General features: G+C 38.4%; 1 protein-coding gene across 1 annotated transcript in view; it reads left to right on the top strand.

Moving 5' to 3' along the window:
• The window catches only part of LOC107557703 (D-glucuronyl C5-epimerase-like), a 56,112-nt gene that overhangs the window by 19,015 nt on the left and 9,191 nt on the right, over positions 1-27,906 (top strand). The window contains exons 2-3 of the mRNA XM_016241212.1: positions 8,918-9,032; positions 24,290-24,795. Of these exons, the coding sequence (XP_016096698.1) occupies positions 24,300-24,795 (496 nt within the window). The 5' untranslated portion in view covers positions 8,918-9,032; positions 24,290-24,299. The remainder of the gene's footprint in view (positions 1-8,917; positions 9,033-24,289; positions 24,796-27,906) is intronic.

Genomic DNA, 27,906 nt, shown 5'->3' with positions numbered 1-27,906 from the left:
AATTAAGAAAAATATATATATATTTAGTTCATTTTATAGGTATATTATTCAAATTACTTGTTGTGTAGACTAACAATAACTGACTGAAAAGAAAGTGTGGCTATTTCTGTGCAACTTTTAAGCAGTGCTCAAAACAGAGCACAAAATATGGCTTACTTCAAATTTATGGGCACATATACTTCTCTCATTCAACAAGAATCCAACTGTTGCGATGTAACATTTGGCAGCTAATCAATTATTTATTTTGTAAATAAAGCTTTGTACTTAACTCTTGTTTTAATATTCACGTCAAAAAACAGTCATATGTGTTTTGCCAACATGGTGGGCCGGTTGTCACGCTAACCCAACACCGCCTTAGTTTATACTTGACATTGTCTATAAATATTGTCGACCAATAATGAAACGCTTGATATTTTCCAACTAAGGACTTTTTTTTACATTTTGGTATCCAGAATATTGGTATAGATTGTAGATAGTGGATTGTCTTGCACCTCTTTCTCACCAGCTCTGTGTGTGCTGCCTTTTGCATAGAAACAGCATTAAGAAACACAGCAACAGTACAGACATGCTAGAACACTTCCAGCTGTCGTTTGCAGCCTCTGTGGCGAGACGCTTTTTCACAATGACAAGAGTAGGAATTTTAGACAGTTCTTCTGTGCTTGTGGGGTTTTGTTTCAAGCATTTGATTTGTGTGGTGTCAGCCCCAGGCTTGGTAATATCCATTTGCTGCGCTGAAGAGACCTCAGTAGAGACTGATCAGAAGACTTGATCCCAGATGTTTGCCAAAGATCATCATCATCATCCATATCTATGAAAGAACTCCCCCCCCACTGTGATAGTCTCTTCTCATAAAGTATGAATTATAAATCCTGATATGAACACGAAGCCTTTGATTAGTAAATAATGCCTTGCACTTATGCAAAGTTCAGATATGGATGAATAATCCTTCCCACTTCCTGTCTGCTCCTCAGATGCTCTTTCCTGCTGCAATGCACTTTATCCTTGCCCTTATATCGCCCTTGCAGAGATGCTGTGATATGGCTTTTTGAAGCACTCTTCGCTCAAAGGCTTCTGATTTCGAGCATCAGCTGATAAATATTCAATGCAAGTTCCTTTCATAAGCAAACAAGGTGCAGAGAATGCGGTGCTTATCTCTTCGCCGACAGCCGGAAGACACACTGCCGCTCTCAGGACTGACATGAGGGGCAGAGGTCGCGAGATGCACCTGTGCCTTTGTGTGTTTTCGGGCTTGTATCTCTGTAATCAGCAGAAGGCTGCCATGAGTAACACTCGGCTCGGGCTGGTGGGTTGCGAGTGGGCCTGCTCGGTGCCGTCACTGAAGCATTAGCCCATCTGAACTCGTCTTGTCATCAGTGAATAATCGCACACATACCCCCGTCGTCAGGCACGAGCCCACGGCCGTCTGACCAAACGTCTGTTTGTTTTGTTCATGCGATTCCACAGCTTGGGTTTGAAGGGAGGCTGAGGCATTCTCTTGAGGCAGAACTTTGAAATCTCAGCCTCACTGCAGCTGTTTAATGTGTAATATTTGAGACTGTTTATGCATCAGGAGAAATGCAGCGCATCTAGCTTGGACTTAAAAAGGAACTTCTTTCTTTTTTAATTTGCAGGGCTTGGGGGCTTTGGTGACTCTGTTGAAACCAATTTCTCCTGGATTGGCCTTACAGTCCAGTTCATACATAGCTTGAATTTGCTGCAGGTTGTTTAGCAGATGTACGGGTCAGAAATAAACATTCAGATTCAGATAGTTTTTATGTATATGAATGTTTCTTCAATTTAAGGCATTTATGTCACAGGGGTTGATTTTTATTAATGTAGCGAATCAGCTCATGGGGAAATATGAATAATTAATCATAACTAGTTATAATTAATTATAAATATTTAGATCCGCTGTAGATATTTAGCTGACCTCTCAGGGTCAACTGTCTGTCAATTCTAAGAATGTTAATTTCCTGGTTTTATATATATATATATATATATTACCAAAGGATATTTAACACTATACATAATCTGTTAGAATTCCCCCTTTGATGTTTGTTCATTGCTGGACATTGTCAGTTAAAGTTGTGATAACACAGAAGTAGCAGCAGATCTTTATTTCCTCATTGTGATGTAAATCCAAGTGATACAGATTATTAAAAAGGAATAAATATAGTGCGGGGACATGGTTCTATCCATCAGTTGTTATTTGGGTGGAGGCAGATCAGCTGAATACGAGCTTGCAGTTGATTGTAAGAATGGGTTTAAACTTTTAAAGTAGGGCTTGGCGATTTGGCAAAAAATTTAAATCTCGATTTTTCCAGAATGTTTGACCGATTCTCGATTTATTTTTTTTACGATTTTAAACTAGTCAACTTGAAAATGTTCTACAACATGATTCAATTAACTTTTTCTTTATTAACCCTCTAGTTAAAGAAAATTATATTCCAAGTGCACCACACATGAAGTTGTCAACATGATGTAAATGTTAAACAAATAACTTGTTAAATATCTTTGCAGAAAAGATGCATAAACTACAACTACATATTGTACAAACTTGTCTTATACATATGTATTTAGAAATAATAAGAGGAAAATGCTTTTAATCAAGGTAATTCAAATTCAAAATGACTGAAGGTATAACACCAGTAGATTATTATTAACTATAAATGTTCTGTAAAAACAACAGCAGCTTTCAGCCTGTCACCATGATAAAAACATGAAATATCAGACATACAGTAGTAGTTCTTTACAGGTTTTTTTTATTCGATTGCGCTTCTTTTCCATCATTTTTTCTGTCTAAACATGAATGTGTGTTGACTGTTGCGCTCGTTTCTCTTGCAGTGTCTCATGCATGAAACGGCATTCTAAAAACACTGCGCTCAAGTTAAAAGAAGTTCACTCCCATCTTCTTGCATATTTTTCCTGTTCCACTGCCCACGTCGCTTCTTTGTCCACACAAAAGCGCATTCTGTGTGAATGGCGCCGATATATTTATGGTCCTTCACAGAGCGCGTCACACGTGAGCGGTTAATCACGTGCGCCGACATGTGGTTGGATCGTTCTTTTCTCTTTACTGTTATCCCCGGCATATTGTAAAAGTGTATAATTCTAACATTTGGTGATATTTCTATTCAAAATCGCGATTCCTAGATTTCTAAAAAATTTAATTGTTGCAAAACAATAAAAAAAAAATCGCCCAGCCCTATTTTAAAGTGATTTAAATGACTGGAGAAGTCCAGCATATGTCAGCACTCAGCAGAGAGAAGTCTGGGAAATCTTTCAGCAGAAACATGCACAGATTAATTGTTCACAATGAGATGCATTTAGAAAAGAGGTACATTTTAATCTCATGCCGATTTTAAACTAGAGAAAGTGCGAAAAGTTTGCATAACTCATACCCCCATAACAAGCTTATAAACAATATTGTTGGTTTGTAAAGAGCTGTCAATGATTCATGTTTGCTCTTGGTGTGAATATACTTTAAGCTTCCTTAGAGCCATGTCTGTCTGCACTTGAGCACTCCAAGAGAGCTTCCTTCAAGGTTGTTATTTGGATGGACTTGTGTGCATGGCAAAAGCTTTCAGGAGAATGCCTCGGGTCTTCAGTTCACAGTGCTGCTGCTGAAAAGGTCTCTTATAATATAGCTTCTGCTTCGAATTGATTTGTACTTCAGCTGAACTTGGTTGTGTGACGTTAGTGCAAGATGTCAAGAAATGAAAGGGAAAATGCATTTCTATGCCACACTTTTTCTCACTTAAAACTTCCTAATTTACCATTCCTAACTCTCACAGGGTTCTGAGATTAGATGATGAGAGGAAAGAGAGATCACAGTTATGAGAAACTAAGTTATAGCGTCTACCATAAAACCTTGCCGAAGGAGAGCAATGAATGAATGAGAGAGAGGGGGAGGTTGTGAGAAAGAGAGCTGCTGGAAATCATGAGATATCTTTAGGTAGAGACACTCGGCAGGGAAGCATTTATGAAGCATCTGCTAAGGCGTCTCAGGTCTTCGATTCAGAGTGAGGATCTTCCGTCTCTGTTCATATGGAGAGATAGAGTGAGTAAGGCCAAGGTCCAAAATTAACACTTGGCAAGCGCCAAATGTGAGTATGAATGGACTTAATTGAGTTGTCTGGTAATGCTAATAAAAACTGCAACATTACATGGTATAAGAGCGACGGACTGAGGCCAGTGTTACAGCATTTCAGGCCAGTTAACAGAAGAGTACTTGCTCTTTCAGGCCAGTGCTGCATTACATTGAAAAGGTAACATTTATTGATCTTGTACATACCGTTTTATGCTTTGCAAACTTCAATTAGGCCTTTTTGCTTTTCTGTGATTAGGCCTATGTATTCTCCATTGTTGCAAATTATGCTGATTTGGTTGAAAATGACTATAATAATCTTGCTGTATATGCAGTACACTCTTAAAAATAAAGGTGCTTCAAACTGTTCTTCAAGCGATGCCATAGAAGAACCATTTTTGGTTCCACAAAGAACCATTCAGTCAAAGGTTCTTTAAAGAACCATCTCTTTCTTACCTTTTTATAATCTGAAGAACCGCCTTTCGCCACAAAGAAAAGATGTTAAAGGTTCTTTATGGAACCATTTAGACAAAAAGGTTCTTCTATGGCATCGTGAAGCACCTTTATTTTTAAGATTTATAAAATTTGGGGTCAGTAAGATTTTTAAAAAATGTGTTTGAAGCCTTTTATTTTCACCATGGCTGCTTTTATTTGATCAAATAAATACAGTAAAAATGTGTTTTTTAAAATACTTTTACAATTTAAAATGTTTTTTTTAGGTTTTCTAAATGAATGCATTTCTGTAATTTATTGTGTAATGTAAATGTAAGTTGTTCTTTTGATGGCAAAGCTGAGTTTTCAGCAGTCATTACTCCAGTCTTCAGTGTCACATGATCCTTCAGAAATCATTTTAATTTTAATATATACTGCTCAAGTGACATTTCTTCTTATTATTACCATCAATCTTGAAAACTGTTGTAATATTTTTGTGATGCATTTAAGGATTCTTTGATGAGTTGAATACTTAAAAGCATTTTTTATAACATTATAAATGTCCTTACTGTCACTTTTGATCAATTTAATGTGTCCTTGCTGAATAAAAGTATTCATTTCTTTTCAAAAGAATCCTACGGACTCAAAAGTTTTGAACGATGTTGTTAATTAAAACAATGCAAAATACAGTTTCATGGCTGGTAAGAAACTATTTCATAGCCAGTTACCTAACTTCGCATGTGTGGCAAAAAGTTAATTTTGGACTCTGAGTAAGACTATGAGATGAGACTGAGAATCCCAGGAGGCAGTGTAGAGATATCGGGAGAATGTATGCAAAGCCTCTTCAAGAGCCATAGGAATTTTACAGATGAGCAGCATATCCCTGAGAGACTATGACAGGCCCCAGACATCTCCCCTACTGCGCCACTCAAACTCCCAACTTCTCTTTGTTCCCATAATCCACTGTGACGGTGAGGGTCGCATTTCCACTGCAAGGACAGGGGCTGCAGGATCACACGGGCCATTTATAAGGCCACAAAAAAGTGCTGGGGCCCTGGATATGTGTCCACAGGTTCACACAAAGAGCTCTCTCTCCTTTTGTTGCTGTTGTTTTGGCTCTCTCTGTGTTTTTAATGTTGTCCTTCGTACACATGGGGCCGGATGAAATAAAGCAGTTCAGGGTGCAGCTTCTGACTGTTTTCGACAGCATTTGTTCTGTTTTTCTATTTGCACACAAGCCTGAACGCTTCCAGAATCCTCCGAATCTGATATTAAGATGTTCTTGTCCAATCCATCCTCACAGGCACTGAATCTGCCAGCCCCGCAATAAGTTAAGAATGGGGTGCTTTCAAGTGCACATCTGATAACAGGCCATGTTTTATCCGCTGCTCCTCTGTCGTCTTCTTTCTGCCGCTCTCCCACCTTCCCCGCTTTCATTCTTTCTATCATACGAAGCTGAAACCTCCATTACTCTCGAACGCAGGGCTGGGGAGATGAAGTGTGAGACGATTTCATGTGAATGTGGCCATGTGCTGACACTCGTTACTCTCGCTCTTAATGGATTCCACACTTCTGCACATTGTGAGCGCACTCGAAGACTCCTGGATATGTCCTTGTTCTCAAGAAAATCATAGTTGCTTTTGTAGAGTAGACGTGTGTGTCCGTTGTTTTCATATTCAATGTATTTCTCCCTCTCTATGTCTGATAAGGGTGTGAGAGCCATTGATTTGAGTCTGTAATGTTATGTTTGGGAAATTACCCACACATTGCAGCATGAAGTGTGTTGGTGTTAGTTTATTCTGTCTAAAAGGAAAATTGAAAAATCTTCTCTGTTGTGTATTGTTGAGAATGAACTCTTCAACGTCAAATTCTTTTTTTCCCCTGCCCCCACCATCTCAACTCTTCTTCAAAATCTCCTCCTCTCCCCTTAGTCTTTGAAACTCCACTCTCTTCTTTAGAGATTTGTTTCAGACTAATTCGATTAGCTTTTTAATTGCCTCCATTCATAAGAGTGTGTATGTGTGTGCATGCAGATGTGTGATGGAGGATGGGTTTAGAAGGACCTCAGTTCATACGCACATTCCAGTGTGAGAAGTGTCCTGAAGGAGCTGCCACATTAACAAGCGGAGTGCATCTCTCTCTCTCTCTCTCTCTCTCTCTCTCTCTCTCTCTCTCAAGCATATGGCATGTGCACTGAACATTAACTAACCCTCTGGGGCTTTTAGCTAAAGTACGTCCTTATTTGGTGTATGGCGAACATTAGACGCACCGCATGGGCACGGTGGACAACCTGTACATCATTCACTTTGACTGTTTTTTTGCCCATCCATATCTTGGGAAACATAAATGATAAACACATTTGTGTATACTGTAGGGATGTAACGATTCACTCAACTCACGATTCAATTCACGATTTTGATTTCACGATTCGATTCACTATTTTTTTTTTTTACAAAATGAGATTTAAGGCAAATTATAAATTAAATGTGTCCTTTTATTATTGCTTGGACAAAATACTGTACGTTTCTTTGTGAAATTGAATTATAACACTATAATAAGATTCACTCTCTGCCAGCAGGTGGCGCTTAAAGCGTTTCCGCTGTAAACAAAGCAGCGCTGCACTTATGAACTTTAAAGGGGTCATATGATGATTTTTTAAAGATCATTATTTTGTGTATTTGGTGTAACAGAATATGTTGACATGCTTTAATGTTGAAAAAACACATTTTTCAAATACTGTACATTATTGTAGGTCCTATATGCCCCGCCTCTCTCAAACACTTCGTTTTCTACAAAGTCCCTGAAAAGACTGGTTTTATGACCTTGTTCATTGTAAAGATTATGCTCAAAAGAATGATCGGTTCGCTTATTGGACGTTGCATTAGTAGCTTGAGAAAAGTAACCGGCATGGTGAGCTTTGCTCAAGTTCTCATTGATACTTGATGGCCGCTGGGGTGATTTGAAAAGACTATTTAATCTCACGCTTCTTTTCTCTGCAGCCCTCCTTCTTTTCTAGTCCATGAGAGGAGAGTATGACCTGAAGGAAGTACTAAATTGCTGGGATTTCATCTTTGAGCTTCTGTGATTTGGGTGAGAAGCAGGCATAAAAGACGAGGCTTTTAATCGTAACTGCCGACAATGCCCTGCAGACAGCCACACGTAAATGAGGTGTTAACTAGCACTGACACGCTGAGATTTTGCTGCTGTGACTCTCAGACAGGCATCCTGAAGATCAGCTTCTGTGACTTTTTATTAAGTAGACATGCAATGAAAAGCATGAAATACATTTTACAAAAAGGATTAATCAAATAGTGTGTTGTTGCTTATGTTGCCTTTTAAAGCTCTTCTTGGCTGAATCATCATAAATTATCTATACCTGTCTAAACATTCCTGGTATACCTATTCTTTTTATACGCCATAACATTGTTACACTGTGACGAATGGTAGCCTTGTCAATGAGGCATGTATACTGACAGAATGTTATAAACTAGCAAATACCTGATTTAAGTGCTTCGTCAATATTCCCATTTTATAAAAAAAGATCAATACTCTTTTTACGGTGTGATTTACTGCAGTTTTTAATTTAACAAGTCTTTCCTCGGGTGCTGGAAGACTGTTATGGCGGAGATTAATTGTGGGGTGAAGAGTTGCAGTCACTCTCCACACACTGCGGCTGATGGATCGTCACTATACATTAACGACCGGGCTGTCGACTAGCCTGTAAATTCATCATGAATGCAATTACTAATATGTATTTGTTTCTTCTCCATCATTTATGGTCTATTTAAAGCCTGTAAGTCAGTGTTCCTTGACGTGAAAGTGTACTTAACGCCTTGCCCAAATGTGTTGTGCCAGTTTCATTTGCACTCATGACAGATTTCATTTATGGATAACTGCCTAATTAGCTTGGAGTTGATCTCATCTTAACATCCTACAACAATGCTGCCTTTGCCATTCGTTCGACCAAGCAGTCAACTCGAACAACCGCCAATACCATCAGATGATATTTGATAGTACATTTAATCTGCGGTTTGAATAACTTGTCCTCCTGTGGAAGCCGTTAAAGCTGTTTTCAATCAGATGTTTGTCAGCAATGGGATATGCCATCAACGAGGCAAACGGGCAACCAGTAAACAGGCTTAGCTGGTGTTAAAAGATGATATCTGAAATTGGGCCACCACCTCAGAAGAGATAAGGACACAGTGATGACTTAGTCCTCAGGTTGAAGAAAATATTTTTAGTGAGCTCCTTCAAGGAGTAGGTTATAAGTTTCTTGAATACAAGGAAAAATGTTTCTTTCAAAATTCTTTCAGTGTATGATATAATATCAGTGTGATTTTTATGTTCACACAGCTCAGCTGGAGGTACTCATTGCTGTTTCTGTATCCTCTGTTTCAGGTATGACAGACTATTTCGTGAAACAGATCTCTAAATGAACCGGAGCAGAGGATCGAAACTGTGGCATAAAGCACAATGACGGCACAGTCAGATGTTCACTGGTGATTGGAGCTGGGTAAGAAACAAGTACCAATGCTGTTATTTACCAACCTGAAGTTAGCAGCCAGCGACTGTACGTGTTTCATCTAGGGTTGTGCGATTAATCGAAATCGTCATAAAATCGCGATTTCTAAATTGCTTTATAGCACAATTTTCCGCACCCCCGACTTCACGCAGAATGCTATCCGAACCAGTGCATGTTTGCATACTCGCATTCAAAAAATAAGTGTGATATTGTTTACAAATTAGAATTACAGAATGTGCATTGTGAAGAGATGTCTAACTTAAATTTTGAGAGTAAAGAATTACAGGGATGGTACATATGAAGAATCTTATAGTAAAGTTATTTCATCTTGTTAGGTAACAGAAACTTGTTAATACCGGCCCATATTTTAATAGTAGAAAGAAAAGGGTAATTTATTTTCCACTTATAAAATGCTTTAGGATGACAACTAAACTTCTTAAGGATTTTTCTAATCCAGAAATTGTTACATTTAACATTAGAAAGCTCCAGACCTCCAATACTAATTTTTGGCATTTTACATTTTGAAGATCTGTAACAATCCCTAACCGAATGTAACAGTTTAGGTGAAATAGAATTAATAACCCATTCATACACTCTAGGTGAGGTATCCACTTCAAAGATTTCTGAACATTCAGAATAGGAATAGAAGTTACCATCCTTTTTTAACAAATCTAAAACAAAAATTACACCTTTGTCAAACCAGTTTTTAATAAAGACAGATTTTTACCCACGCAGCACATTCTGATTAAGAATTGATTAGTTCATCTCTCAAGTCTTTCGAATCGTTCGTTCTTTTGTCACGTGACGTGACAGCATTGGATAGAGAAATTAGTTAATTTACAAGCTTCCTTACAAACGGGTGCATAGTTATTATTATTATTATCATCATTATTATAATTATTATTTACTCTTACTGTTACATGATGTGTTTCTGGTCTCAAATTGTAGCTTTTTACTTCTTACAGTTTATAAATGTGTGAATTTCTGTCATGATGGTTATTTTTTATAACACTGAATGTTGTAATAACGGTAATAAAGAGTTGGTTATTATTATTAAGTCTCTTTCCGGCTCAGACTGCATAGGGTAAGCTTATGGGTCTGTCACGTGATGAACGAGTGACTCGAAAAACCCGAAGACTCGAGAGATGAACATTGTTCAATTCTCTTTCCGGCTCAGACTGCATTGGTTAAACTTATGGGTCTGTCACGTGATGAACGAGTGACTCGAAAAACCCGAAGACTCGAGAGATGAACATTGTTCAATTCTCTTTCCGGCTCAGACTGCATTGGTTAAACTTATGGGGCTGTCACGTGATGAACGAACGACTCAGAAAAACCTGAAGACTCGAGCCATGTGAACTACTTGACTAATTCCAGTACAGAACCTATAGGATGTTGCGCATGCGCGACTGAACGATTCACTCCCCGAGACGACTCGTTCCTCCCGAGTCACATTAAAGATTCGTTCAAGAACGACCCAACACTAGTTCACACACTCCGTCTGTGGCGCGTATTTTTTCCACGCCCATGTTAACGGATCAGAGCGTTCACACCTTTTGTGGATTGCGGTCCGGCAGTGCGCTCCAGGAGTGGTGCGTCTGCAGCAGTTATGCTGTGATCGTTTCAGCACAGAGTCTATAGGCCCGGGTATACTTCACTCTCTGCGTTCCGTTCCGTCTCGCGCACAGCTGTGTCCGCACAGCTTTCAAAGTATCCACCTTTTTCTTCAACGCGGAAGTAAGCCTATGGGTGAGACTTCCGGTTCATTAGCCGCTATAGGTAAATAACGAGGAGAATAACAACGTGCAGTAAACGGTAAAACTGTTTGCACTACAAACCAGTGTGTTCATAATTTCAGATAATACATTAAAATAATATGATAAGACACACCAACTTTCAATATCAAGCAGCAAAACGAACTGTTTTGTTCAGCTAAAAATAGCTGGACGGAGTGGATGCAGATGAGACCGGAAGCCAGACCCATATAATTTACAAATGGCCGCGCCCATTTTTACGACAAGAAAAAGGTGGATACTCGACTGAGGACAGACGAGCTCGACACAGGTGCAAGTCTATTTCTGCTGTGCTGCACCCGCTGAATTAAAGTGACAGCGTATTATTCGCGGCAAAAATTTACATGGATTGACACGGAAATTTAGTAATTACACCATAAATGCATATAATTAAAGTCTACTGTTTCACAGTCAACAGTCAACACATGGCTTTTTGGCTAGATTTAAAACAAGGGAAAGTGCACTTTTAGATAAACAAGGCAATAATAGATGGCACTCCTGGTGGTAGTTAAACAAAGTTATATTTATTGAGTTCAAATGTGAATATGTCTATGAAAGATTATATTACTGTACTGTGATAAAAGAGAATCACAATGCTGAAAAAGCATTTTCAGAAACAACGTTTGGATTTGAAATCAAAATAATGGATAAATGTTGTGTTTGTGGTAAACAGCCGTGGATCAGGAGCGGACTGCAAACGCGTCCTGTGCGAAAGCAAAATGAGTCCGTGCTGCTTCTGCACCGCATACACATACTGTATACGCACTGCAGACGGAGTACGTGTGAACTTGGCGCAACAAATCTAGTTCAACATCTGAGGCAATGCCACAAAGAGCTCTATGACCAATGCATGGCAAAAAGAAATCCCTGGACACAGGATTTTTTTTTTCTGCCATATGTCGATTCTAGAGACATTTTGTTACACCTTTACTTGGTGATTATTTTGCCTTATGTCTGTTCTAGAGACATGTTACAGCTTTTTGATAAAGCTCTAATTGGTTTTCCTTTGGAAATATGTTTCAAATTCACACTGAATGCATTAATGACTGTAAAGCATGTCTGTGTGTGTCAAAACCGTGATTAAAATCGAAATCGCAATATTGATCAAAGAAATCGCGATAGGTTTTTTTTTGTCCATATCGCACAGCCCTATATTTAGTTATGTTGAAACAGGGTGGGACTCATTTTCAGCCCTGAAGTTTCATGCCTTAGACCGGCCCACTTTAGTTCACGACTGACTATAGGCCTATTTAAATAATGTAATTAAAACCTCAGTATATAGGCCTACGTCTGCAATAGTGAACTGTTCCCTACAGCCTTGTAATTCATTGTATTTTTGCTCGCATATCTTCAACAACTGATGTTTTTTTAGCAAGGTGCCTCTGTCGTGGGAGTCAAAACATCATTACGTCATCATTAGGGTTGCCAATTAACTTCAGAAATGGAAAATAAGGGACAATTATGATTCTTTATAAGAAAATAAGGGACAGTATAAGGGAAGCTCAAAATATTTGTACTCTACCGTAATGTCTGCCTAAAAAGTTTTCAGATATAATCACATTTGTTTTGCTTAACCTATTTATGTGCAATTATTCTAAAAATAATTTTAATGTCATACAAAAAAAAAAAAAAAGTAATCTGTAAACTCTGAGCAACTCTGCTGTGAGTGCAGGCAGCCTAGGACAGAATCCATATCTCAGCCCCAGTGGCATGACAACATCGGCCCTCGCGGCCAAAAAACAGACCGGCCCACCGGGAATTCTGCCGGTCCTCCCGATTAGCCATTCCAGGCCTGTGTTGAAAACTTCTACTGTTTCTACTGAATAAAATGTAATTTATTCCTTTCATGGCAAAGCTTAAAACAAGCCATTACTGAACTAGTCTTCAGGGTCACATAAAATCGTTCTACTTTGTTGATTTTGTAAATATTTCTTATTATCAGTGTTGATAACAGTTGTGCTGACAGGATTCAGGATTCTTTCAATAGAAAGCTCAAAAGAACAGCATTTATTTGAAATAGAAACCTTTTGTAACTTTATAAATATAACTGTCACTTTTGATGAATGTGTCCTTGCTGAAGGTATTAATTTCTTACAAAATATTTTTGACTGTCTTTGTTTTAATATAGACAAATCCCAGATACTAATTTACTGAGAGCTTCATTTATATATTACAGATCTAAGCTACATAAGGCACTTTGCACAAATGAAGTAAAGCTAGATTTAGCCATGAGTCAGTGGAGAAAATAACTTTTATACCTCCTCATTAGTCAGTCAGTACTACGGTCAGACTATTAGGTGTGTGTAAATGGGACAGTGTGGTCTGATTTAAGTTTAAGCCTCATATCTTGTCAAATCATCCATGCCAGACTCTTATGAATGTCATTCTGTCTTGTCTTACACGCTCCATCTGACTCTAGCTTGATCTGATGATCAGCCTCTTTCCACCCATAAAGCCCTGTTCACACTGACAGATTAAATCACTGGAGGTTGCAGTCTCTGCGCTGATGGATGCAAGCTGGCTGTATCCAGCCTATATCCAGTCTTCATTGCCATTGGTATTCACCACATTGCGTTGCATCGCATCTGGTTAGGATAAGTGTAAGAGTGACTGCAGTATGTTTGCTAGTGGTGTTTATGTGTGTGTAGGGGGTGTGTGTGCATGTGGGGTGTGGGGGGTGGGGGGGGTCATAATGGCCCTGTCAGATGGTTTGCTTCTCCTGTCTTCATTTTACGAGTAGTGTTTAATCCCCCCGTTGGCCGTAAGATCGTAAGCTTTTTGGTAATATAACAGCTCTAATCCCCTGACTGCTGATGAATTGGATGAGGGGCATTACCTTCAAAGCAATTTCTCTGTTCACCCACTGCAAGAAGAGATATGAATATAAACACAGGTTTATCACACAGTCTAGTTTAGATAGACCATTGACCAGTAATTTTGATTTTTGTTTTATTTTTATTTTTGAAAGATACTAAATAATGTGTCATAATATGTCGCAATGGACTCATTCTGGGAATATCTTTAATAATCTGTAATAAATACTGTATGAATAATCTATTAATTTGAACTAATTTGAATATTGTTAATTTCCACATTTCTGGTGACCCCAGTTTTGAAAACCTATAGTTTGTGTACTAAGAGTAAACAAAGGGAATAATGTTTTTTAAGCCGCCTTAGTGAAATCTTTCTCTTATTAGTCAGGTGTCTTCATGGATTATACACCACTCTTTCCAGCTGTCTTTAGTGCTACTTCTGGATATGCTGTGGTTAATTGCATTCATGTAGAAGCCAAAGTTGTTTTTCTAGGGCCTTCATGGTGCTATTGATGAAACAGGTGTGTTGATTAGATCATGAATCACAGCCAGAAGGAGGTCTTTGCAACATCTGCTCTTTGATCATCTTGCCTTTCCAGCTATAAACTGGATTTGCATATTAGTGGGAGAGTAAATAGCACTGTACCTCAGTCTAATATCAGATCAAACCTGCAAAGAGGTTCAGTTCTAGTACATCTGATTGGTTGGGTTTGAGGCTTACTCTCCTGATATTACACCAAAATGAAGGGCTAATTTTAAGTCTTGACCACAGTTACTGTGCGTGTGTTCGTTCATGTGTGCGTGTCCTCAATAACTGCTGTTTTGTTGATACGGGAGTTCTCCCCTACTCCCTTTCTAATGAGAATTAGACTAAATTACATCCAGTGCATTATTATTAGCCTGTCAACTGTGCTTATTATGGGCTGCATCTGTTACATGGTGGGAATCCCTGTGATGTCCCTCTGGCAATATCTTTTTCTCTAATGAGTCTAATAATGTAGCTGTTTCACACCGGAACAGAGGGAATTGGTGTGTTTTTGTTTCATTGGTTTACTTCTTTCATTTATCCGCACCCATCCTTTAGCTTCCAGGTCTGGCATCAGTAATAAGCTCCTTTTGAAGCTGCTGATTGCCCTTGATTCATCCCCAGGCTGATCAGCAGTTCAGAGGAGTGGAAATGTTCAGAGTTTAGTTAGATCTGACACACCTGAGCTCAAGCACATGACTCACTTCTCAGTGCTGCCCAGAGGGTAACACTTCTCCTTGGCACTGGACTTGTACTATTTCTGCTGTTGTTGGCAGGTCAGACTATGTCCTCGACTGGAAAGAGCATGCCAACACCTGATCCTGACCATTGCACCATGAAGCAACTTTAGCAGTGAATTGCTCAAGAATGTTAAATATAATGTAATAATATGCATGATATTGCAATATTTCTCATTTTACAGTGTAAGCACACTTAAATGTCCAAAATTAGATCATTTGATCATGCTTATGGACTGCAATAAACATTATTGTACTAGATTCATGACTCTACTACATTATTATGAAATGGTTTCATATTTTTTAATCAAAATGGAAACTTTAACCACCTCTGATGCAACTTTATTGAAAGTTTTCTGCTAACCATGGCCCTGTGAATGGGGGAAAATGAAATACAATGTTGAAGGGGATAGTCTGAAAATTATTGCAGCTTTAGTTGATATGAGAACCATCACATTTTTTTCTGTTTCTTAGTCGAATGATCTTCTGTCAGCTGTTGAATGCTCAGTTGGGTCGCCGTGATCCAGGGTTGTGTTCTGACCACAAATTTAGCCAGTGATTTCTGTTATGCTAAAAATTTTGTGCAGCTGTTTGCTTGCAGTTGGCATATGGCCGTCTACGGTTCCAGCCAACCAATGAGTGATAAAAGACCTCAACATGGGCATAACTGCCCTTCTAAGTCTTGCTCTTCTTTTCCAGAAGCCATATTGTATATGATCAGAATCTTACCTCAGGAGACTTGTTTCATTCCTGTGTTTGGCTTGAGATGTACGAGCCAGCACAAAGGCTCATATTTGAGGTATTCTGTGATTAATATGTTGTGTAATAGAGCAGGAAATCCTTTTCCCTGTGGCATTTCAAAATGTGGTTGGATACCATTTAACCTTTATTAAGTTTCCTTAAATAGGTCTCAGATTCTCTATCTGTTTCCTTCACTGCCAAACCCTTGTCACAAAACGTTTTAGGTTTGACAGAACTTTCCTAGTGGATTAAACATGCACATTAGTAAATACCCTGTGGTTAGATTTGTCACTTTGTTTGGCAAGATTTTCTTAATTCTAAAGCCAATATTTAAAGCTTTAATTCTCTTTAGTAGAATTAATTGTGATTACCGTAACGCACACATTATAAGCTGTGCCATATTTAAAAAAAAAAAATCACTAATGGGGCTCCGGCTCCTCTCGGCATTGTCTGGTGTTGCATGAAGAGCCTGTGGCAGGCCTGAGTGGGGAGGACAGGCGTGCAGTCTCGGGAGCAAGTCTGTGTAGGTTGTGGTGACAAATGAGCTGAAAGCTTGGTATTCATTGCACCCTGCTCTCCTGTGCCCAGCCCTGTCCTCCCTTCACTGACAGCCTTTCATGTGTCAACAATACCTCCCACTGTTCCCTGAGCTCAAGGTGCCAGCAGAGGACAGCAGCCTGCGAAGGTGTGGCCTAGGGCTGGGCGGTAAGACAATATATTTTGTGACTGTAGACGTATCAACCAGTAGATATTTCACTGTTTTTTTTGCCCAGGTAGTAGGGATGTAACGATTAACCGAGAGCCGGTTGAAAATCGATGTAAATATGTGACGATTCAAATCGGTTGAGATGCTAAACAAATCGCGATTCAATTAGGGGTAGGAGTTTATAAGAATCCATGTCTGAGGGGAACTTACTGTCTTTAGAAAAGTTTCGATGGTATTTTTTCTTTTCATCTTGCCTCTGTATAATGCATATTAAAGTTCATATGTGCAGCGCTGCTTTGTTTACAGCGGAAACCAAGGAAATGCTTTAAGCGCCACCTGCTGGAGAGAGTGAATCTGTGTCTCATTCAGCTCGTCCGCTTCATGCAGATATTTTTATGTATAGTTTCACAAAACTGAAGTCAAACCATTCTGTTTTTGCTTCAAATTTTGAAATTATACAATGTTATTTAGATTAAAAACTGCTCATGTTGCATGTATGCAGCATCTTTGTTTGGATCATGATTAAAATGAAGTAGTTGCCTCTAATTTTAAATGGAAAGAGCACAGACAAAGCCTTAGTTTGTTTATATGAAGATATTTATTTAATTTGTGTTACTTATTTATTTGATTTGGGGCTTGTTTTAAAATGTCTATTTAGTTTTGTTATTTACATTTACATTATATTAAAATTTTGTCATTTAGCAAACGCTTTTATCCAAAGCGACTTACAAAGGAGGACAATAGAAGCAATCAAAACCAACAAAAGAGCAATAATAATATGCAAGTGCTATATTAGTATATTATTATTATAGTGTTATATTTCAATTTCATAAAGAAATGTGCAGCATTTTGTCCAAGCAATAATAAAAGGACACATTTAATTTATAATTTGTCTTAAATCTCATTTTGTACATAAAAAAAATCGTGAATTTGATCGTGAAATCAAAATCGTGAATCGAATCGTGAGTTGAGTGAATCGTTACATCCCTACTAGGTAGATATTATCAGTGGGCTGGACTGCTTGATGTTGTTTACACATGATGCAGAATCAAAGTATTGTGGAAAAAGAGAGTGGGACTTCTGCCAAAGAGGTCAAGAGAAGGAAGAGTTTTTTTTTATTAAGGAATGGGTATTCATGGTTAAAAATATATCCTTTTTCACAATACCCCCCCCCCCCCCCCCCCAACATGCACACGCCAGCTGTGTTTACAGGCACCCAAATAATGTTTTTTATAGCAGCTTGATGGTTCATTCAGATAGAAAAACCTTCATGTAAACACCACAATTGATCCGAATGGTCTCGAACTGAATGGATTTTCGAATGGATTGAAAGGGGTGTGGAGAGTGAAGACCTGTGATAATCTGGTCAAAAGGAAAAAAACAGCTGAATGTGACTATTTTTTTTTTTATCAGATTCAGATATCTTGTTCAGATTTCATGTGCAGAGCCATGATGCATATGTTTTACATACGCGTTACATCATACAAATATGCGGATGTTTATTTACGTCACGTTTTACAAGCTGGTCAGTTGATAAGCCTGAATATTTATTTACTAAATATTTGCTAAAATTATAGTCGCGGTAGCTCCAGTGACATTATTACTGTGGCTTTCTCCTGTTCTGAACATAGCAACTTATGTATGTGCTGAAGTCTTGCTTGAAATAAATGTGATGCAGATGTAAACAAATATGTGAATCACATTGCAGATCTTTGAGTTGGATTCAGAATTGGATTAATTCCGGTTGCCAAAAAATTTGTGCATATATGTACATACCTAAGATGTATGTACTTGAATGTAATTGAATGTGGTAATTTTCTTGTTGATTGACCTTGAGCTTATTATTATTATTAGTAGTAGTATTACAATGTTAACTATAAATTAATTATATTATACCAGAATATATAATTTTTTATTACATAGTGAATTTAGTCATAACTATGTTATAAATCTAAATTAAATTATTTATTTATCTGTCTTGAGTCTTGTAATGTTAAGAGATTTTTTTTTATTTGAATGAGCACTTACTTTGATTAATTATGGTATGAGATACAGTGACAAGATTATAGTTATACAGCTGTGTTTGGATTGGCCAGGGCAGCTGTGGGTGTTTAGGTCCTGATCCAGGTAGCAGAAAACAACTGAAGATGTGGTGAATCGATAGCGGCCAGCATTAGATGAAAGAACAGCTCATGAATCAACGTGATGAGGATGCAGAGGGGGCGTGGCCAGCGTCAGGTCGTCTCTGTGACTGAGACAGCGCTAAGCGCATTCTGATGGGGAGAGCTCTACTGAGATGGATGTGCTTGTTTTGAATTCAGTTTTCGAGAGCACTGAGTTTAATGAGTCAGCTGAACCCTGCTTTCCTCATAGGAGCTGATCGGCCACAGCTGTAGCTGTGGGGACAGCACATTGTTAAACCGCTTTCATCCCTGACTCCTATTACCAGCCGTAAGCCTCTCTACGAAAAGCCATTTTCTTAAATCTAGCATGGTATGATGCTCTCTAGGATGTAGTGTGCTCTTCCTTTAAGTCCGCTGTGCCACTTGTTCAGAGAAGGGATTACATCCGTGTTCCTCCTGTTTTTAGTTTGATCTCTGGATTATACAGAGCTCAGCCATATCTCTTGCCTATTAGTGGATTTGAATGCAAATTATCCTTGTACACAGATGCACCCTGCACTGCGGTGGGCCGCCTGATCCAGATGCTCCATCAGTGAGGCTTGATCAGGTGCTCTACGTTAGGATTCAGATGGCACTTTCCGAGCATGTCCCTGAATCTCAGAGTAACGGCATCTGAACTCAGCCTGCGAAAGCCACAAAGATCAAATTATTTATAGCCTCTGCAAACGAGATGAGCTGCTTATCTTTCACGGTGCAGTCAGACGCTGCTCTCCTCTGCATGCTCTGAACAGTCGACATGGGGAAGACGAAGTAAAGGGGGGAGAGATTAGAAAGAGATGGAGCGCAGGTCTGTGAAACAAGTGCAAACTCTGCAAAGAGGATTAAACGGGAAGATTGGAAGAAAGAATGATTCGAAAGAATTGCCCTGATCTTCCGTAGCAGTGAATATTTCAGAAGTGTATGAAATCAGGTTTCCACCTAATACATATGTAGGGCAGGCTAAAGGCGTGTACGTACCTCTACCATTCATCATGCCTGGGTCCTTTCCGCTCAGTTCGTTAAATATGGAGTGTTTGGCACTATGTGGCACTTTGTTTGGGTTGATGGATTGATGCGTTTTCGTTCTCCGTTGACCTTAGACTTCGCTTTAGATTCACAGTGGTGTGGACTGCTAATGATGGCATTGGCGTGTTGTCCATGCCAAACCCAGCACAGTAATTAGCTGTAGTGAGAGGCAGTGCTGTTCTGCTTATTGATTTTTATTCTTTGCGAGGAAGATAACATGCCAAAGAGAGAAGAGACGATATGAGTGAGAGGCTGCTGATTTCACATTATGAGCTAAGTTTACAAAGTTAATGTGATTCTCTCCCTAGTACAGAAACCGCTCAGCAGAATATGATTTGTGAAAAGAGGAAAGATATGTCTTTACTGTTTTGCTTATGACTATTGTAAGAACAGTAGTCATTGCATAAACTGCCAGTAGGGTTTGCATCCATATTTTTTATGCAGGGTTTGAGCTATTGCATCAAAAATGATGAATGGAAAAACCAAAATGAGACTAAAGTTTCCGAAGTGCACACACAAAAAAAAAAACTTCTATGCTTTTTTTTTGGTGGATTTTTTTTTCTTAGTAAGAACATGTGCATATAAACTGTAGTGGAAACCAAATAAGTTCCTAGATGGGCAGTTTAAAAAAATTGTGTGACCTGAATAGTTAATTTCAAGAAGATGAATATCAGACATCTCAATTTTTATTCCCAAATTGTTTTTCTTCAATGGAAACGTTGACTAAATCCCACAGTTTTAACAAAGTTTTTAGTTAACTAAAACTATTATAGTCATTTTCTTTGTAAAATAAAATAAAAATGACATTAAATATTTAATGAAATTTTTTTTTTGTGCAAAATTAGAACAAAATTAGAATTTAAGTTGCCTTGTCTAAAGTAGGGTTGTAACGATATACCAGTATGACGGTCTATCACGGTTTGAACATACATGGTTATCATACACATTTGCTAAGGTTTTTTTTTTTTCATTAATGAAGAAAACAAAACCTCACCCGCATATATGCAACTTATTTCCACTCTGCTGCTTCACTCTTCATTTGCTTGGCTGCTTACATGCACGTACAGTGGAGAAAATGACAGAGACCGAAATTATATCTAATCTCCATCCCCACCGAAAAAAAGTTAAAATCTGCAGTATGGGAATACTTTGGATATAAAAAAACGAACGCGGGGTTGTCCTTGAGGATGAATCCAATTTGCAAGAAATGTGGACGCAAAGTGGCTGCAAAAGCAGGCAATACATCTAACATGTTCGCTCATATTTGCGGACACCATCCCTCCATGCAGATGAAGGTGTGTCACATTTATAAAAAGTAAAAAATTAAGGCCGTATGATTTCCGTGATGCAGAGGGAATCAGTGCAGTTGTGAACATGGACTTTACTGTAGAACGAGGATGTCACGTAAAACGCGCACTCTGATGGATGGATAAGTCAAAAGTAGGTATGATATGTGTCTGTGAAGTGCGAAGAGACTGCTATATAAATAATCTGCTTGTTTCTGCATGTCTCTGGGTGGTGCCGTTTTATCTACTACACATTGAAATTACGCATGACACTAATGGTGTTTTCTGAGTCTACATAAACATGAACATCAGCAGAGCTGCTCTGAGAGAAAACTTAAACATTTCCTAGTTTTATTTGAGAAAAACCATTGTCAAATACACTCTGAAACTCAAAGGTCTGCTACAACCCATCAAAATATAAGTTTGATTTAACTTGAAATTATGACAAATATATTAGCATTGTCCGTACCTCTACCATTCATCATGCCTGGGTCCTTTCCGCTCAGTTCGTTAAATATGGAGTGTTTGGCACTATGTGGCACTTTGTTTGGGTTGATGGATTGATGCGTTTTCGTTCTCCGTTGACCTTAGACTTCGCTTTAGATTCACAGTGGTGTGGACTGCTAATGATGGCATTGGCGTGTTGTCCATGCCAAACCCAGCACAGTAATTAGCTGTAGTGAGAGGCAGTGCTGTTCTGCTTATTGATTTTTATTCTTTGCGAGGAAGATAACATGCCAAAGAGAGAAGAGACGATATGAGTGAGAGGCTGCTGATTTCACATTATGAGCTAAGTTTACAAAGTTAATGTGATTCTCTCCCTAGTACAGAAACCGCTCAGCAGAATATGATTTGTGAAAAGAGGAAAGATATGTCTTTACTGTTTTGCTTATGACTATTGTAAGAACAGTAGTCATTGCATAAACTGCCAGTAGGGTTTGCATCCATATTTTTTATGCAGGGTTTGAGCTATTGCATCAAAAATGATGAATGGAAAAACCAAAATGAGACTAAAGTTTCCGAAGTGCACACACAAAAAAAAAAACTTCTATGCTTTTTTTTTGGTGGATTTTTTTTTCTTAGTAAGAACATGTGCATATAAACTGTAGTGGAAACCAAATAAGTTCCTAGATGGGCAGTTTAAAAAAATTGTGTGACCTGAATAGTTAATTTCAAGAAGATGAATATCAGACATCTCAATTTTTATTCCCAAATTGTTTTTCTTCAATGGAAACGTTGACTAAATCCCACAGTTTTAACAAAGTTTTTAGTTAACTAAAACTATTATAGTCATTTTCTTTGTAAAATAAAATAAAAATGACATTAAATATTTAATGAAATTTTTTTTTTGTGCAAAATTAGAACAAAATTAGAATTTAAGTTGCCTTGTCTAAAGTAGGGTTGTAACGATATACCAGTATGACGGTCTATCACGGTTTGAACATACATGGTTATCATACACATTTGCTAAGGTTTTTTTTTTTTCATTAATGAAGAAAACAAAACCTCACCCGCATATATGCAACTTATTTCCACTCTGCTGCTTCACTCTTCATTTGCTTGGCTGCTTACATGCACGTACAGTGGAGAAAATGACAGAGACCGAAATTATATCTAATCTCCATCCCCACCGAAAAAAAGTTAAAATCTGCAGTATGGGAATACTTTGGATATAAAAAAACGAACGCGGGGTTGTCCTTGAGGATGAATCCAATTTGCAAGAAATGTGGACGCAAAGTGGCTGCAAAAGCAGGCAATACATCTAACATGTTCGCTCATATTTGCGGACACCATCCCTCCATGCAGATGAAGGTGTGTCACATTTATAAAAAGTAAAAAATTAAGGCCGTATGATTTCCGTGATGCAGAGGGAATCAGTGCAGTTGTGAACATGGACTTTACTGTAGAACGAGGATGTCACGTAAAACGCGCACTCTGATGGATGGATAAGTCAAAAGTAGGTATGATATGTGTCTGTGAAGTGCGAAGAGACTGCTATATAAATAATCTGCTTGTTTCTGCATGTCTCTGGGTGGTGCCGTTTTATCTACTACACATTGAAATTACGCATGACACTAATGGTGTTTTCTGAGTCTACATAAACATGAACATCAGCAGAGCTGCTCTGAGAGAAAACTTAAACATTTCCTAGTTTTATTTGAGAAAAACCATTGTCAAATACACTCTGAAACTCAAAGGTCTGCTACAACCCATCAAAATATAAGTTTGATTTAACTTGAAATTATGACAAATATATTAGCATTGTCCAATGTACTTCAAAGTTATAATAACAACAATAATATTCTTTATAATAATGAATTTATTTAAACATTATTTTTAAGGACTGTCATGTTTGTCCATGTTTTAACTTAGTATACCTCTGTTGTGAAGAACTTTGCCAAAATAAAAGCTGTACAATTTTCTTTTGATAACATTTTGAATCATTCATTAAAATGTTAAAGTGTGATATAGATATATATAAGGTGTATAGCTTTATTTTTTAATCGTTTTTTTTAATGAATTTTTAACGTTTTTCCGAAGGGAGACATCAATATTTTCATTAAAATGGTTTCACGTTTGTTGTGATAATTTATATAATTATTAAATAATATAATTATTACATTTATGTAATTATTAAATAATAATTTGTTCACTCAAATAACTTGTTCTTATTCTTTTAAGAGTAATTGTTACTGATAAGAATGATTGTTTAATATATATATACCATGAAACCGTGAAACTGATATTTTCTGAGACGATTATCATACTGTGAAAATCTCATACCGTTACAAACCTAGTCTAAGCTAAATAAAAATAACATAAAAATTACTGAAAAATTACTTGGAAAATAAAAAAACTAAAAACTAATAAAATGACAAAAGCACAACAAAATGACTAAAACCTAAACTAAAATTAAAATGAAAACTAAAAATATGAAAATAAAAGCTATTTCAAAAGAAATACTATAATAGTGTAAATAATGCTAACATAATATAAGTAACATGCAAAAATAAATTTTCCTGTTTCAGTAAATCCATAAACAGGCTCCATTGTGCTTGTTTTTTGCTCAAATGCCACGTTATACCACTAACGATAAATATGTAGTTGAACAAAAAAAAATTGCTTTTCCTCTGCTGCTATGAGTTTTAGAAGCAATATGCAAAACAGTGTACACAGTCACCCAGACAGATATTGAATTTCTCTAATGCTGCGTTTGATTATTCATGCAGAGGGAAAAATATTGATTAGGCCTTTTAAACTCTGATTAATTCCATGTAGGTATGCATAAAATTTCCTCTGACTGGATTACTGATTACTCGACAGCTTAGATCTGAAATGTCACTGGTGTAGTGTGGGGAGTATAAATATGTAATTGCATGTTTGCCTGTTATTTCAGATCAGCCAATAGGTCTTTCATAGAATGCATTTTAATGTATGTTTGTGTGTTTGTGTCATAGGTAAGCAGTGATGATGCGTTGTCTGGCAGCCCGTGTTCACTACAAGACCTTGATAGTGATCTGCGCTCTCCTCTCTCTGCTCACGGTCGTTCTGTGGAACAAGTGTACGAGCGAGAAAGCGCTGCGCTTCCTGCCCCGGCACCCCCAGCCCCCTCCCAGCCCAAAAATAGACAGCCATCCGCAGCAGCCCCAGCCCCCAGAACCTCCACCTGTGGTCGGCGGAGTGCGCTACGAAGAGATCGACTGCCTGATCAATGACGATGCCACCATTAAGGGCCACCGAGAAGGCAGTGAGGTATACCTGCCCTTCACCTGGATGGAGAAGTACTTTGAGGTGTACGGCAAGGTGGTACAGTACGACGGCTACGATCGATTCGAGTTTTCGCACAGTTACTCCAAAGTATACGCCCAGAGAGAGCCGTACCATCCCAGCGGAGTCTTCATGTCTTTTGAGGGGTATAACGTGGAGGTGCGTGACAGAGTCAAGTGCATCAGTGGAGTGGAAGGTGAGTTATGTGGTAATGGTTACACCTCTTCACTTTGGATCGATCTTCTCTGATAATGGTTGCTTAGTAAAGCTATACAGAGGTGCTCAAACACAAGTAAATGCAGTTTACACCTGGTATTAACTTGTGTCTTTAAACATGCATCAAAAGTGCAATAGTGATGCACCAAAGGTTTGGCAAAAAAAATAAATTTATTCGAATGAAACCCCTCCAAAAAAGATTTCTTGCTTCTGGATCATTTGTTTATTTGACTTTAAAGATGCGTTTTGACTGTTTCCACATTATGTCATGCACATAATGTGGATAGATAAAAAGAGGTAAACATGTCAACAGTGTTAACACACTTCACCAAAAATTATGCTAGAGTTGCAATATGCAACACTGATTTGGCTAAAATATCGAGAGGCAACTTGTTACCAAAGAACTTCACCATGACTGGTTGAATTTGTCAAAAAACACAACACACTGAAGAGCATACCAAGTTCATTTAACCAAGTTTAGTTACTGAAACTTTATTTTGGTCCACCTGAGATGAATGTTAATAGCTGGTGTTCAATAGGTTAGGTTGTCTTAAGTTGTATGGACTGTTCTTTCAGTCCACACTGTCATCAGTATGTATTCAGCTACCAATAAAAATCTAGTATTCTTAGCTCCGTTGGCCATTTTACAATGTTTAAATCCATTCTGTTGGTTTTTCCCTCATAATTAGAGCAGAAAATGCGAGAAAAATTAGCAGATTGTGCCTGGGACTACTCATAACTGGCTCTCCTAATGTGTCTCACACAGTTACTTTCTCCCTCATCATCAAGATTCACCTAAATACATGTCACATTAAAGTAGCACTTAATTGTGGCACACTGGGAGAAGTGAGAGGCAAAGCGACCTGACTCATTTCTAACACAACTTGTTAGTGGCCTTTAATAGTCATTTAGTGCAGTCCGAGAGGAGTTTCCTGGAAGCCAGGCTCGAATGATCTACGTCTGGTTCTTAGTGAGTAATGCACCCTCAATGGACTATACATTAAGCAAATGAAAGTGGGATTGATTCAGCCAAGAACTGAATCACAAGAGCTGATTTGATGACCTTAAATGTAATGGAGAATAATTTTGCTCTCAGAATCCCATGTGTTTTCTGGTGAATGTCAATGAGGAAAAGCAAAACCAAATTAAAGCAAAATCATTAAATTTTTTGTTAAGGAACCTAAATGACAAGCATTTTAAAATGAACTCCGAGATGACACTCCTTGACAGGAAAAAGCTGATTATGGTGGTCTCGGTTGTGTCCTTCAGAGGCCTTTTACTGTCCAGAAACTGCATTTTTCTCTCCGCTGTGTCAGTGATCCATCACTGTTTCACTGCCCTGACAGATTACTTTCAACCATTTCCTGCTGGCACACTCTTCTCTCCACCTCTCTATCTCTTTGCAAGGATCGTCCTTCAGCAGATGGGGTTAAGTGCCCTGTTTGAGCCATCACACTGATAGAGCAGAACTCTGATCCCAGTCTCACTCCAGTTCTTGGATCACATCAGGCTAACACCACCATAATACAAAGTTTGTGATGCTCTCTGAAGAGAATAGAGAGTCGCTCAGTGCCATTCGCTCTTCTATATTCTTTTATAATGAGACTGGGTAATGAAGTAATCACTTCTTAAGGAAGTATTGAAAATGAGGTCAGTCTGATCAATACTTGAGTATAAAGAATGCCTTCCAAACCACAACTTCATTACTATTCACTGAAGACGGTGAAGCATTTCGCAGTGCTTCACAGGATACTAATGCCAAACAAAGTGGAAGAATTTTTTAATTAAATTAATATTAAACTAATTCCAATCAGGCCGAATCTGTTTTTTTTTTTGCATGTGTGAGTGTACGTCGGCATAACCAATGACAAGCATTGTAAACCAGGGGTCACCAAACTTGTCCTGCAGAGTTTAGCTCCAACTTGCCTCAAAACACCTACCTGTGAGTTTCTATGCCTAGTAAGACCTTAATTAGCTGGTTCAGGTATGTTTGATTAGGGTTGGAGCTGTACTCTGTAGGACACTGGCCCTCCAGGACCAAGTCTGGTGACCCTTGGTGTAAACCAACCATTGCTCACTTCACTTGCTCAAAAACAGAGAGCATTCTACAGTAAGCTTTCACTCTTTGCAAAGTCATTGATCAGCATTCAAGATTAAACCACTTTCGACTCTTTTCTGGTGAAAGCTTTTAAAACATGCAGACCTTGTTTTGTGTGTGCATTCAAAGGACCCCCTGTTTTTGTAGCACCGCAAAGAGGCACATTCATACCGTAATCTTCTGTGGCAGGTGGAAAAATTGGGTTGTCTGTGAGTTGAGATGAAATTCTCAATGTCTGTGGCAGCACAAAAGCAAAGGAGTTCGTAGCAGTCCCCTACTTTTGTTTCCTTTCTAGCCCCTTCTGCTCCATAACCAAGAGCCAGTCCATTACTGTTTACATGGAGCAGCTCTGTGTTCTGCACGCTACAAAAAAGCTCTGTAGCAGTAATGACCGTGTAGGAATGAAGGAGCCTGTAGGGAATCATCTGAGGTTTGAAGCATTGCCTCCTCCAGTAACCATGGAAAATTAAAGCAAGCACTACCTCAAAACACAAGTGTAACATTTAAGAACAGGCTTGAATCCAGTGTTCAAGTAATGTTACGGTGCTGGTATGAAGGTCGTGCAACTTGCTGGTGTCCGTCATTGGATCAATTAGCATGTATTTTTAACGGTCAAAATTATTATGCCAACAGAAAACAGCTTTGATCGCCTCAGAAGGTTTAATTCATTGTAGTAAGAAATATGGCCATTTTTTGAAAGGTGTTGCTCACCCAAAACAAAGATTAATTAGAGGTTCTGTTCCCCTTGTTTTCATCCCAAGCGTCAGAGGCACAAAAACAGTGTGTTGAGCTCAGAGGTAATAACCCACATGAGCCTGCGGCAGTGTGTTAGAGCAGAGAGCCTATTATCAGAGACAGCGGACAGACTCATCAGTCTCCGCTGAAGGAGGGAGAGAGAATAAAAAGGAATGAAAAGGAGATGAGTACGGAGGGTGACAGTGAAAGAGAGCTCCTTTTTCCTCCTCCTTCAGTTTGAGGGATGGCGTCTCCTCT

The sequence above is a fragment of the Sinocyclocheilus grahami genome, unplaced genomic scaffold (genome assembly GCF_001515645.1).
Source record: "Sinocyclocheilus grahami isolate Dianchi unplaced genomic scaffold, SAMN03320097.WGS_v1.1 scaffold615.1, whole genome shotgun sequence".
In the NCBI taxonomy this organism is placed as follows: domain Eukaryota; kingdom Metazoa; phylum Chordata; class Actinopteri; order Cypriniformes; family Cyprinidae; genus Sinocyclocheilus; species Sinocyclocheilus grahami.
The sequence above is the reverse complement of the archived record's forward strand: the minus strand, read 5'-3'. Positions and strand labels throughout refer to the sequence as shown.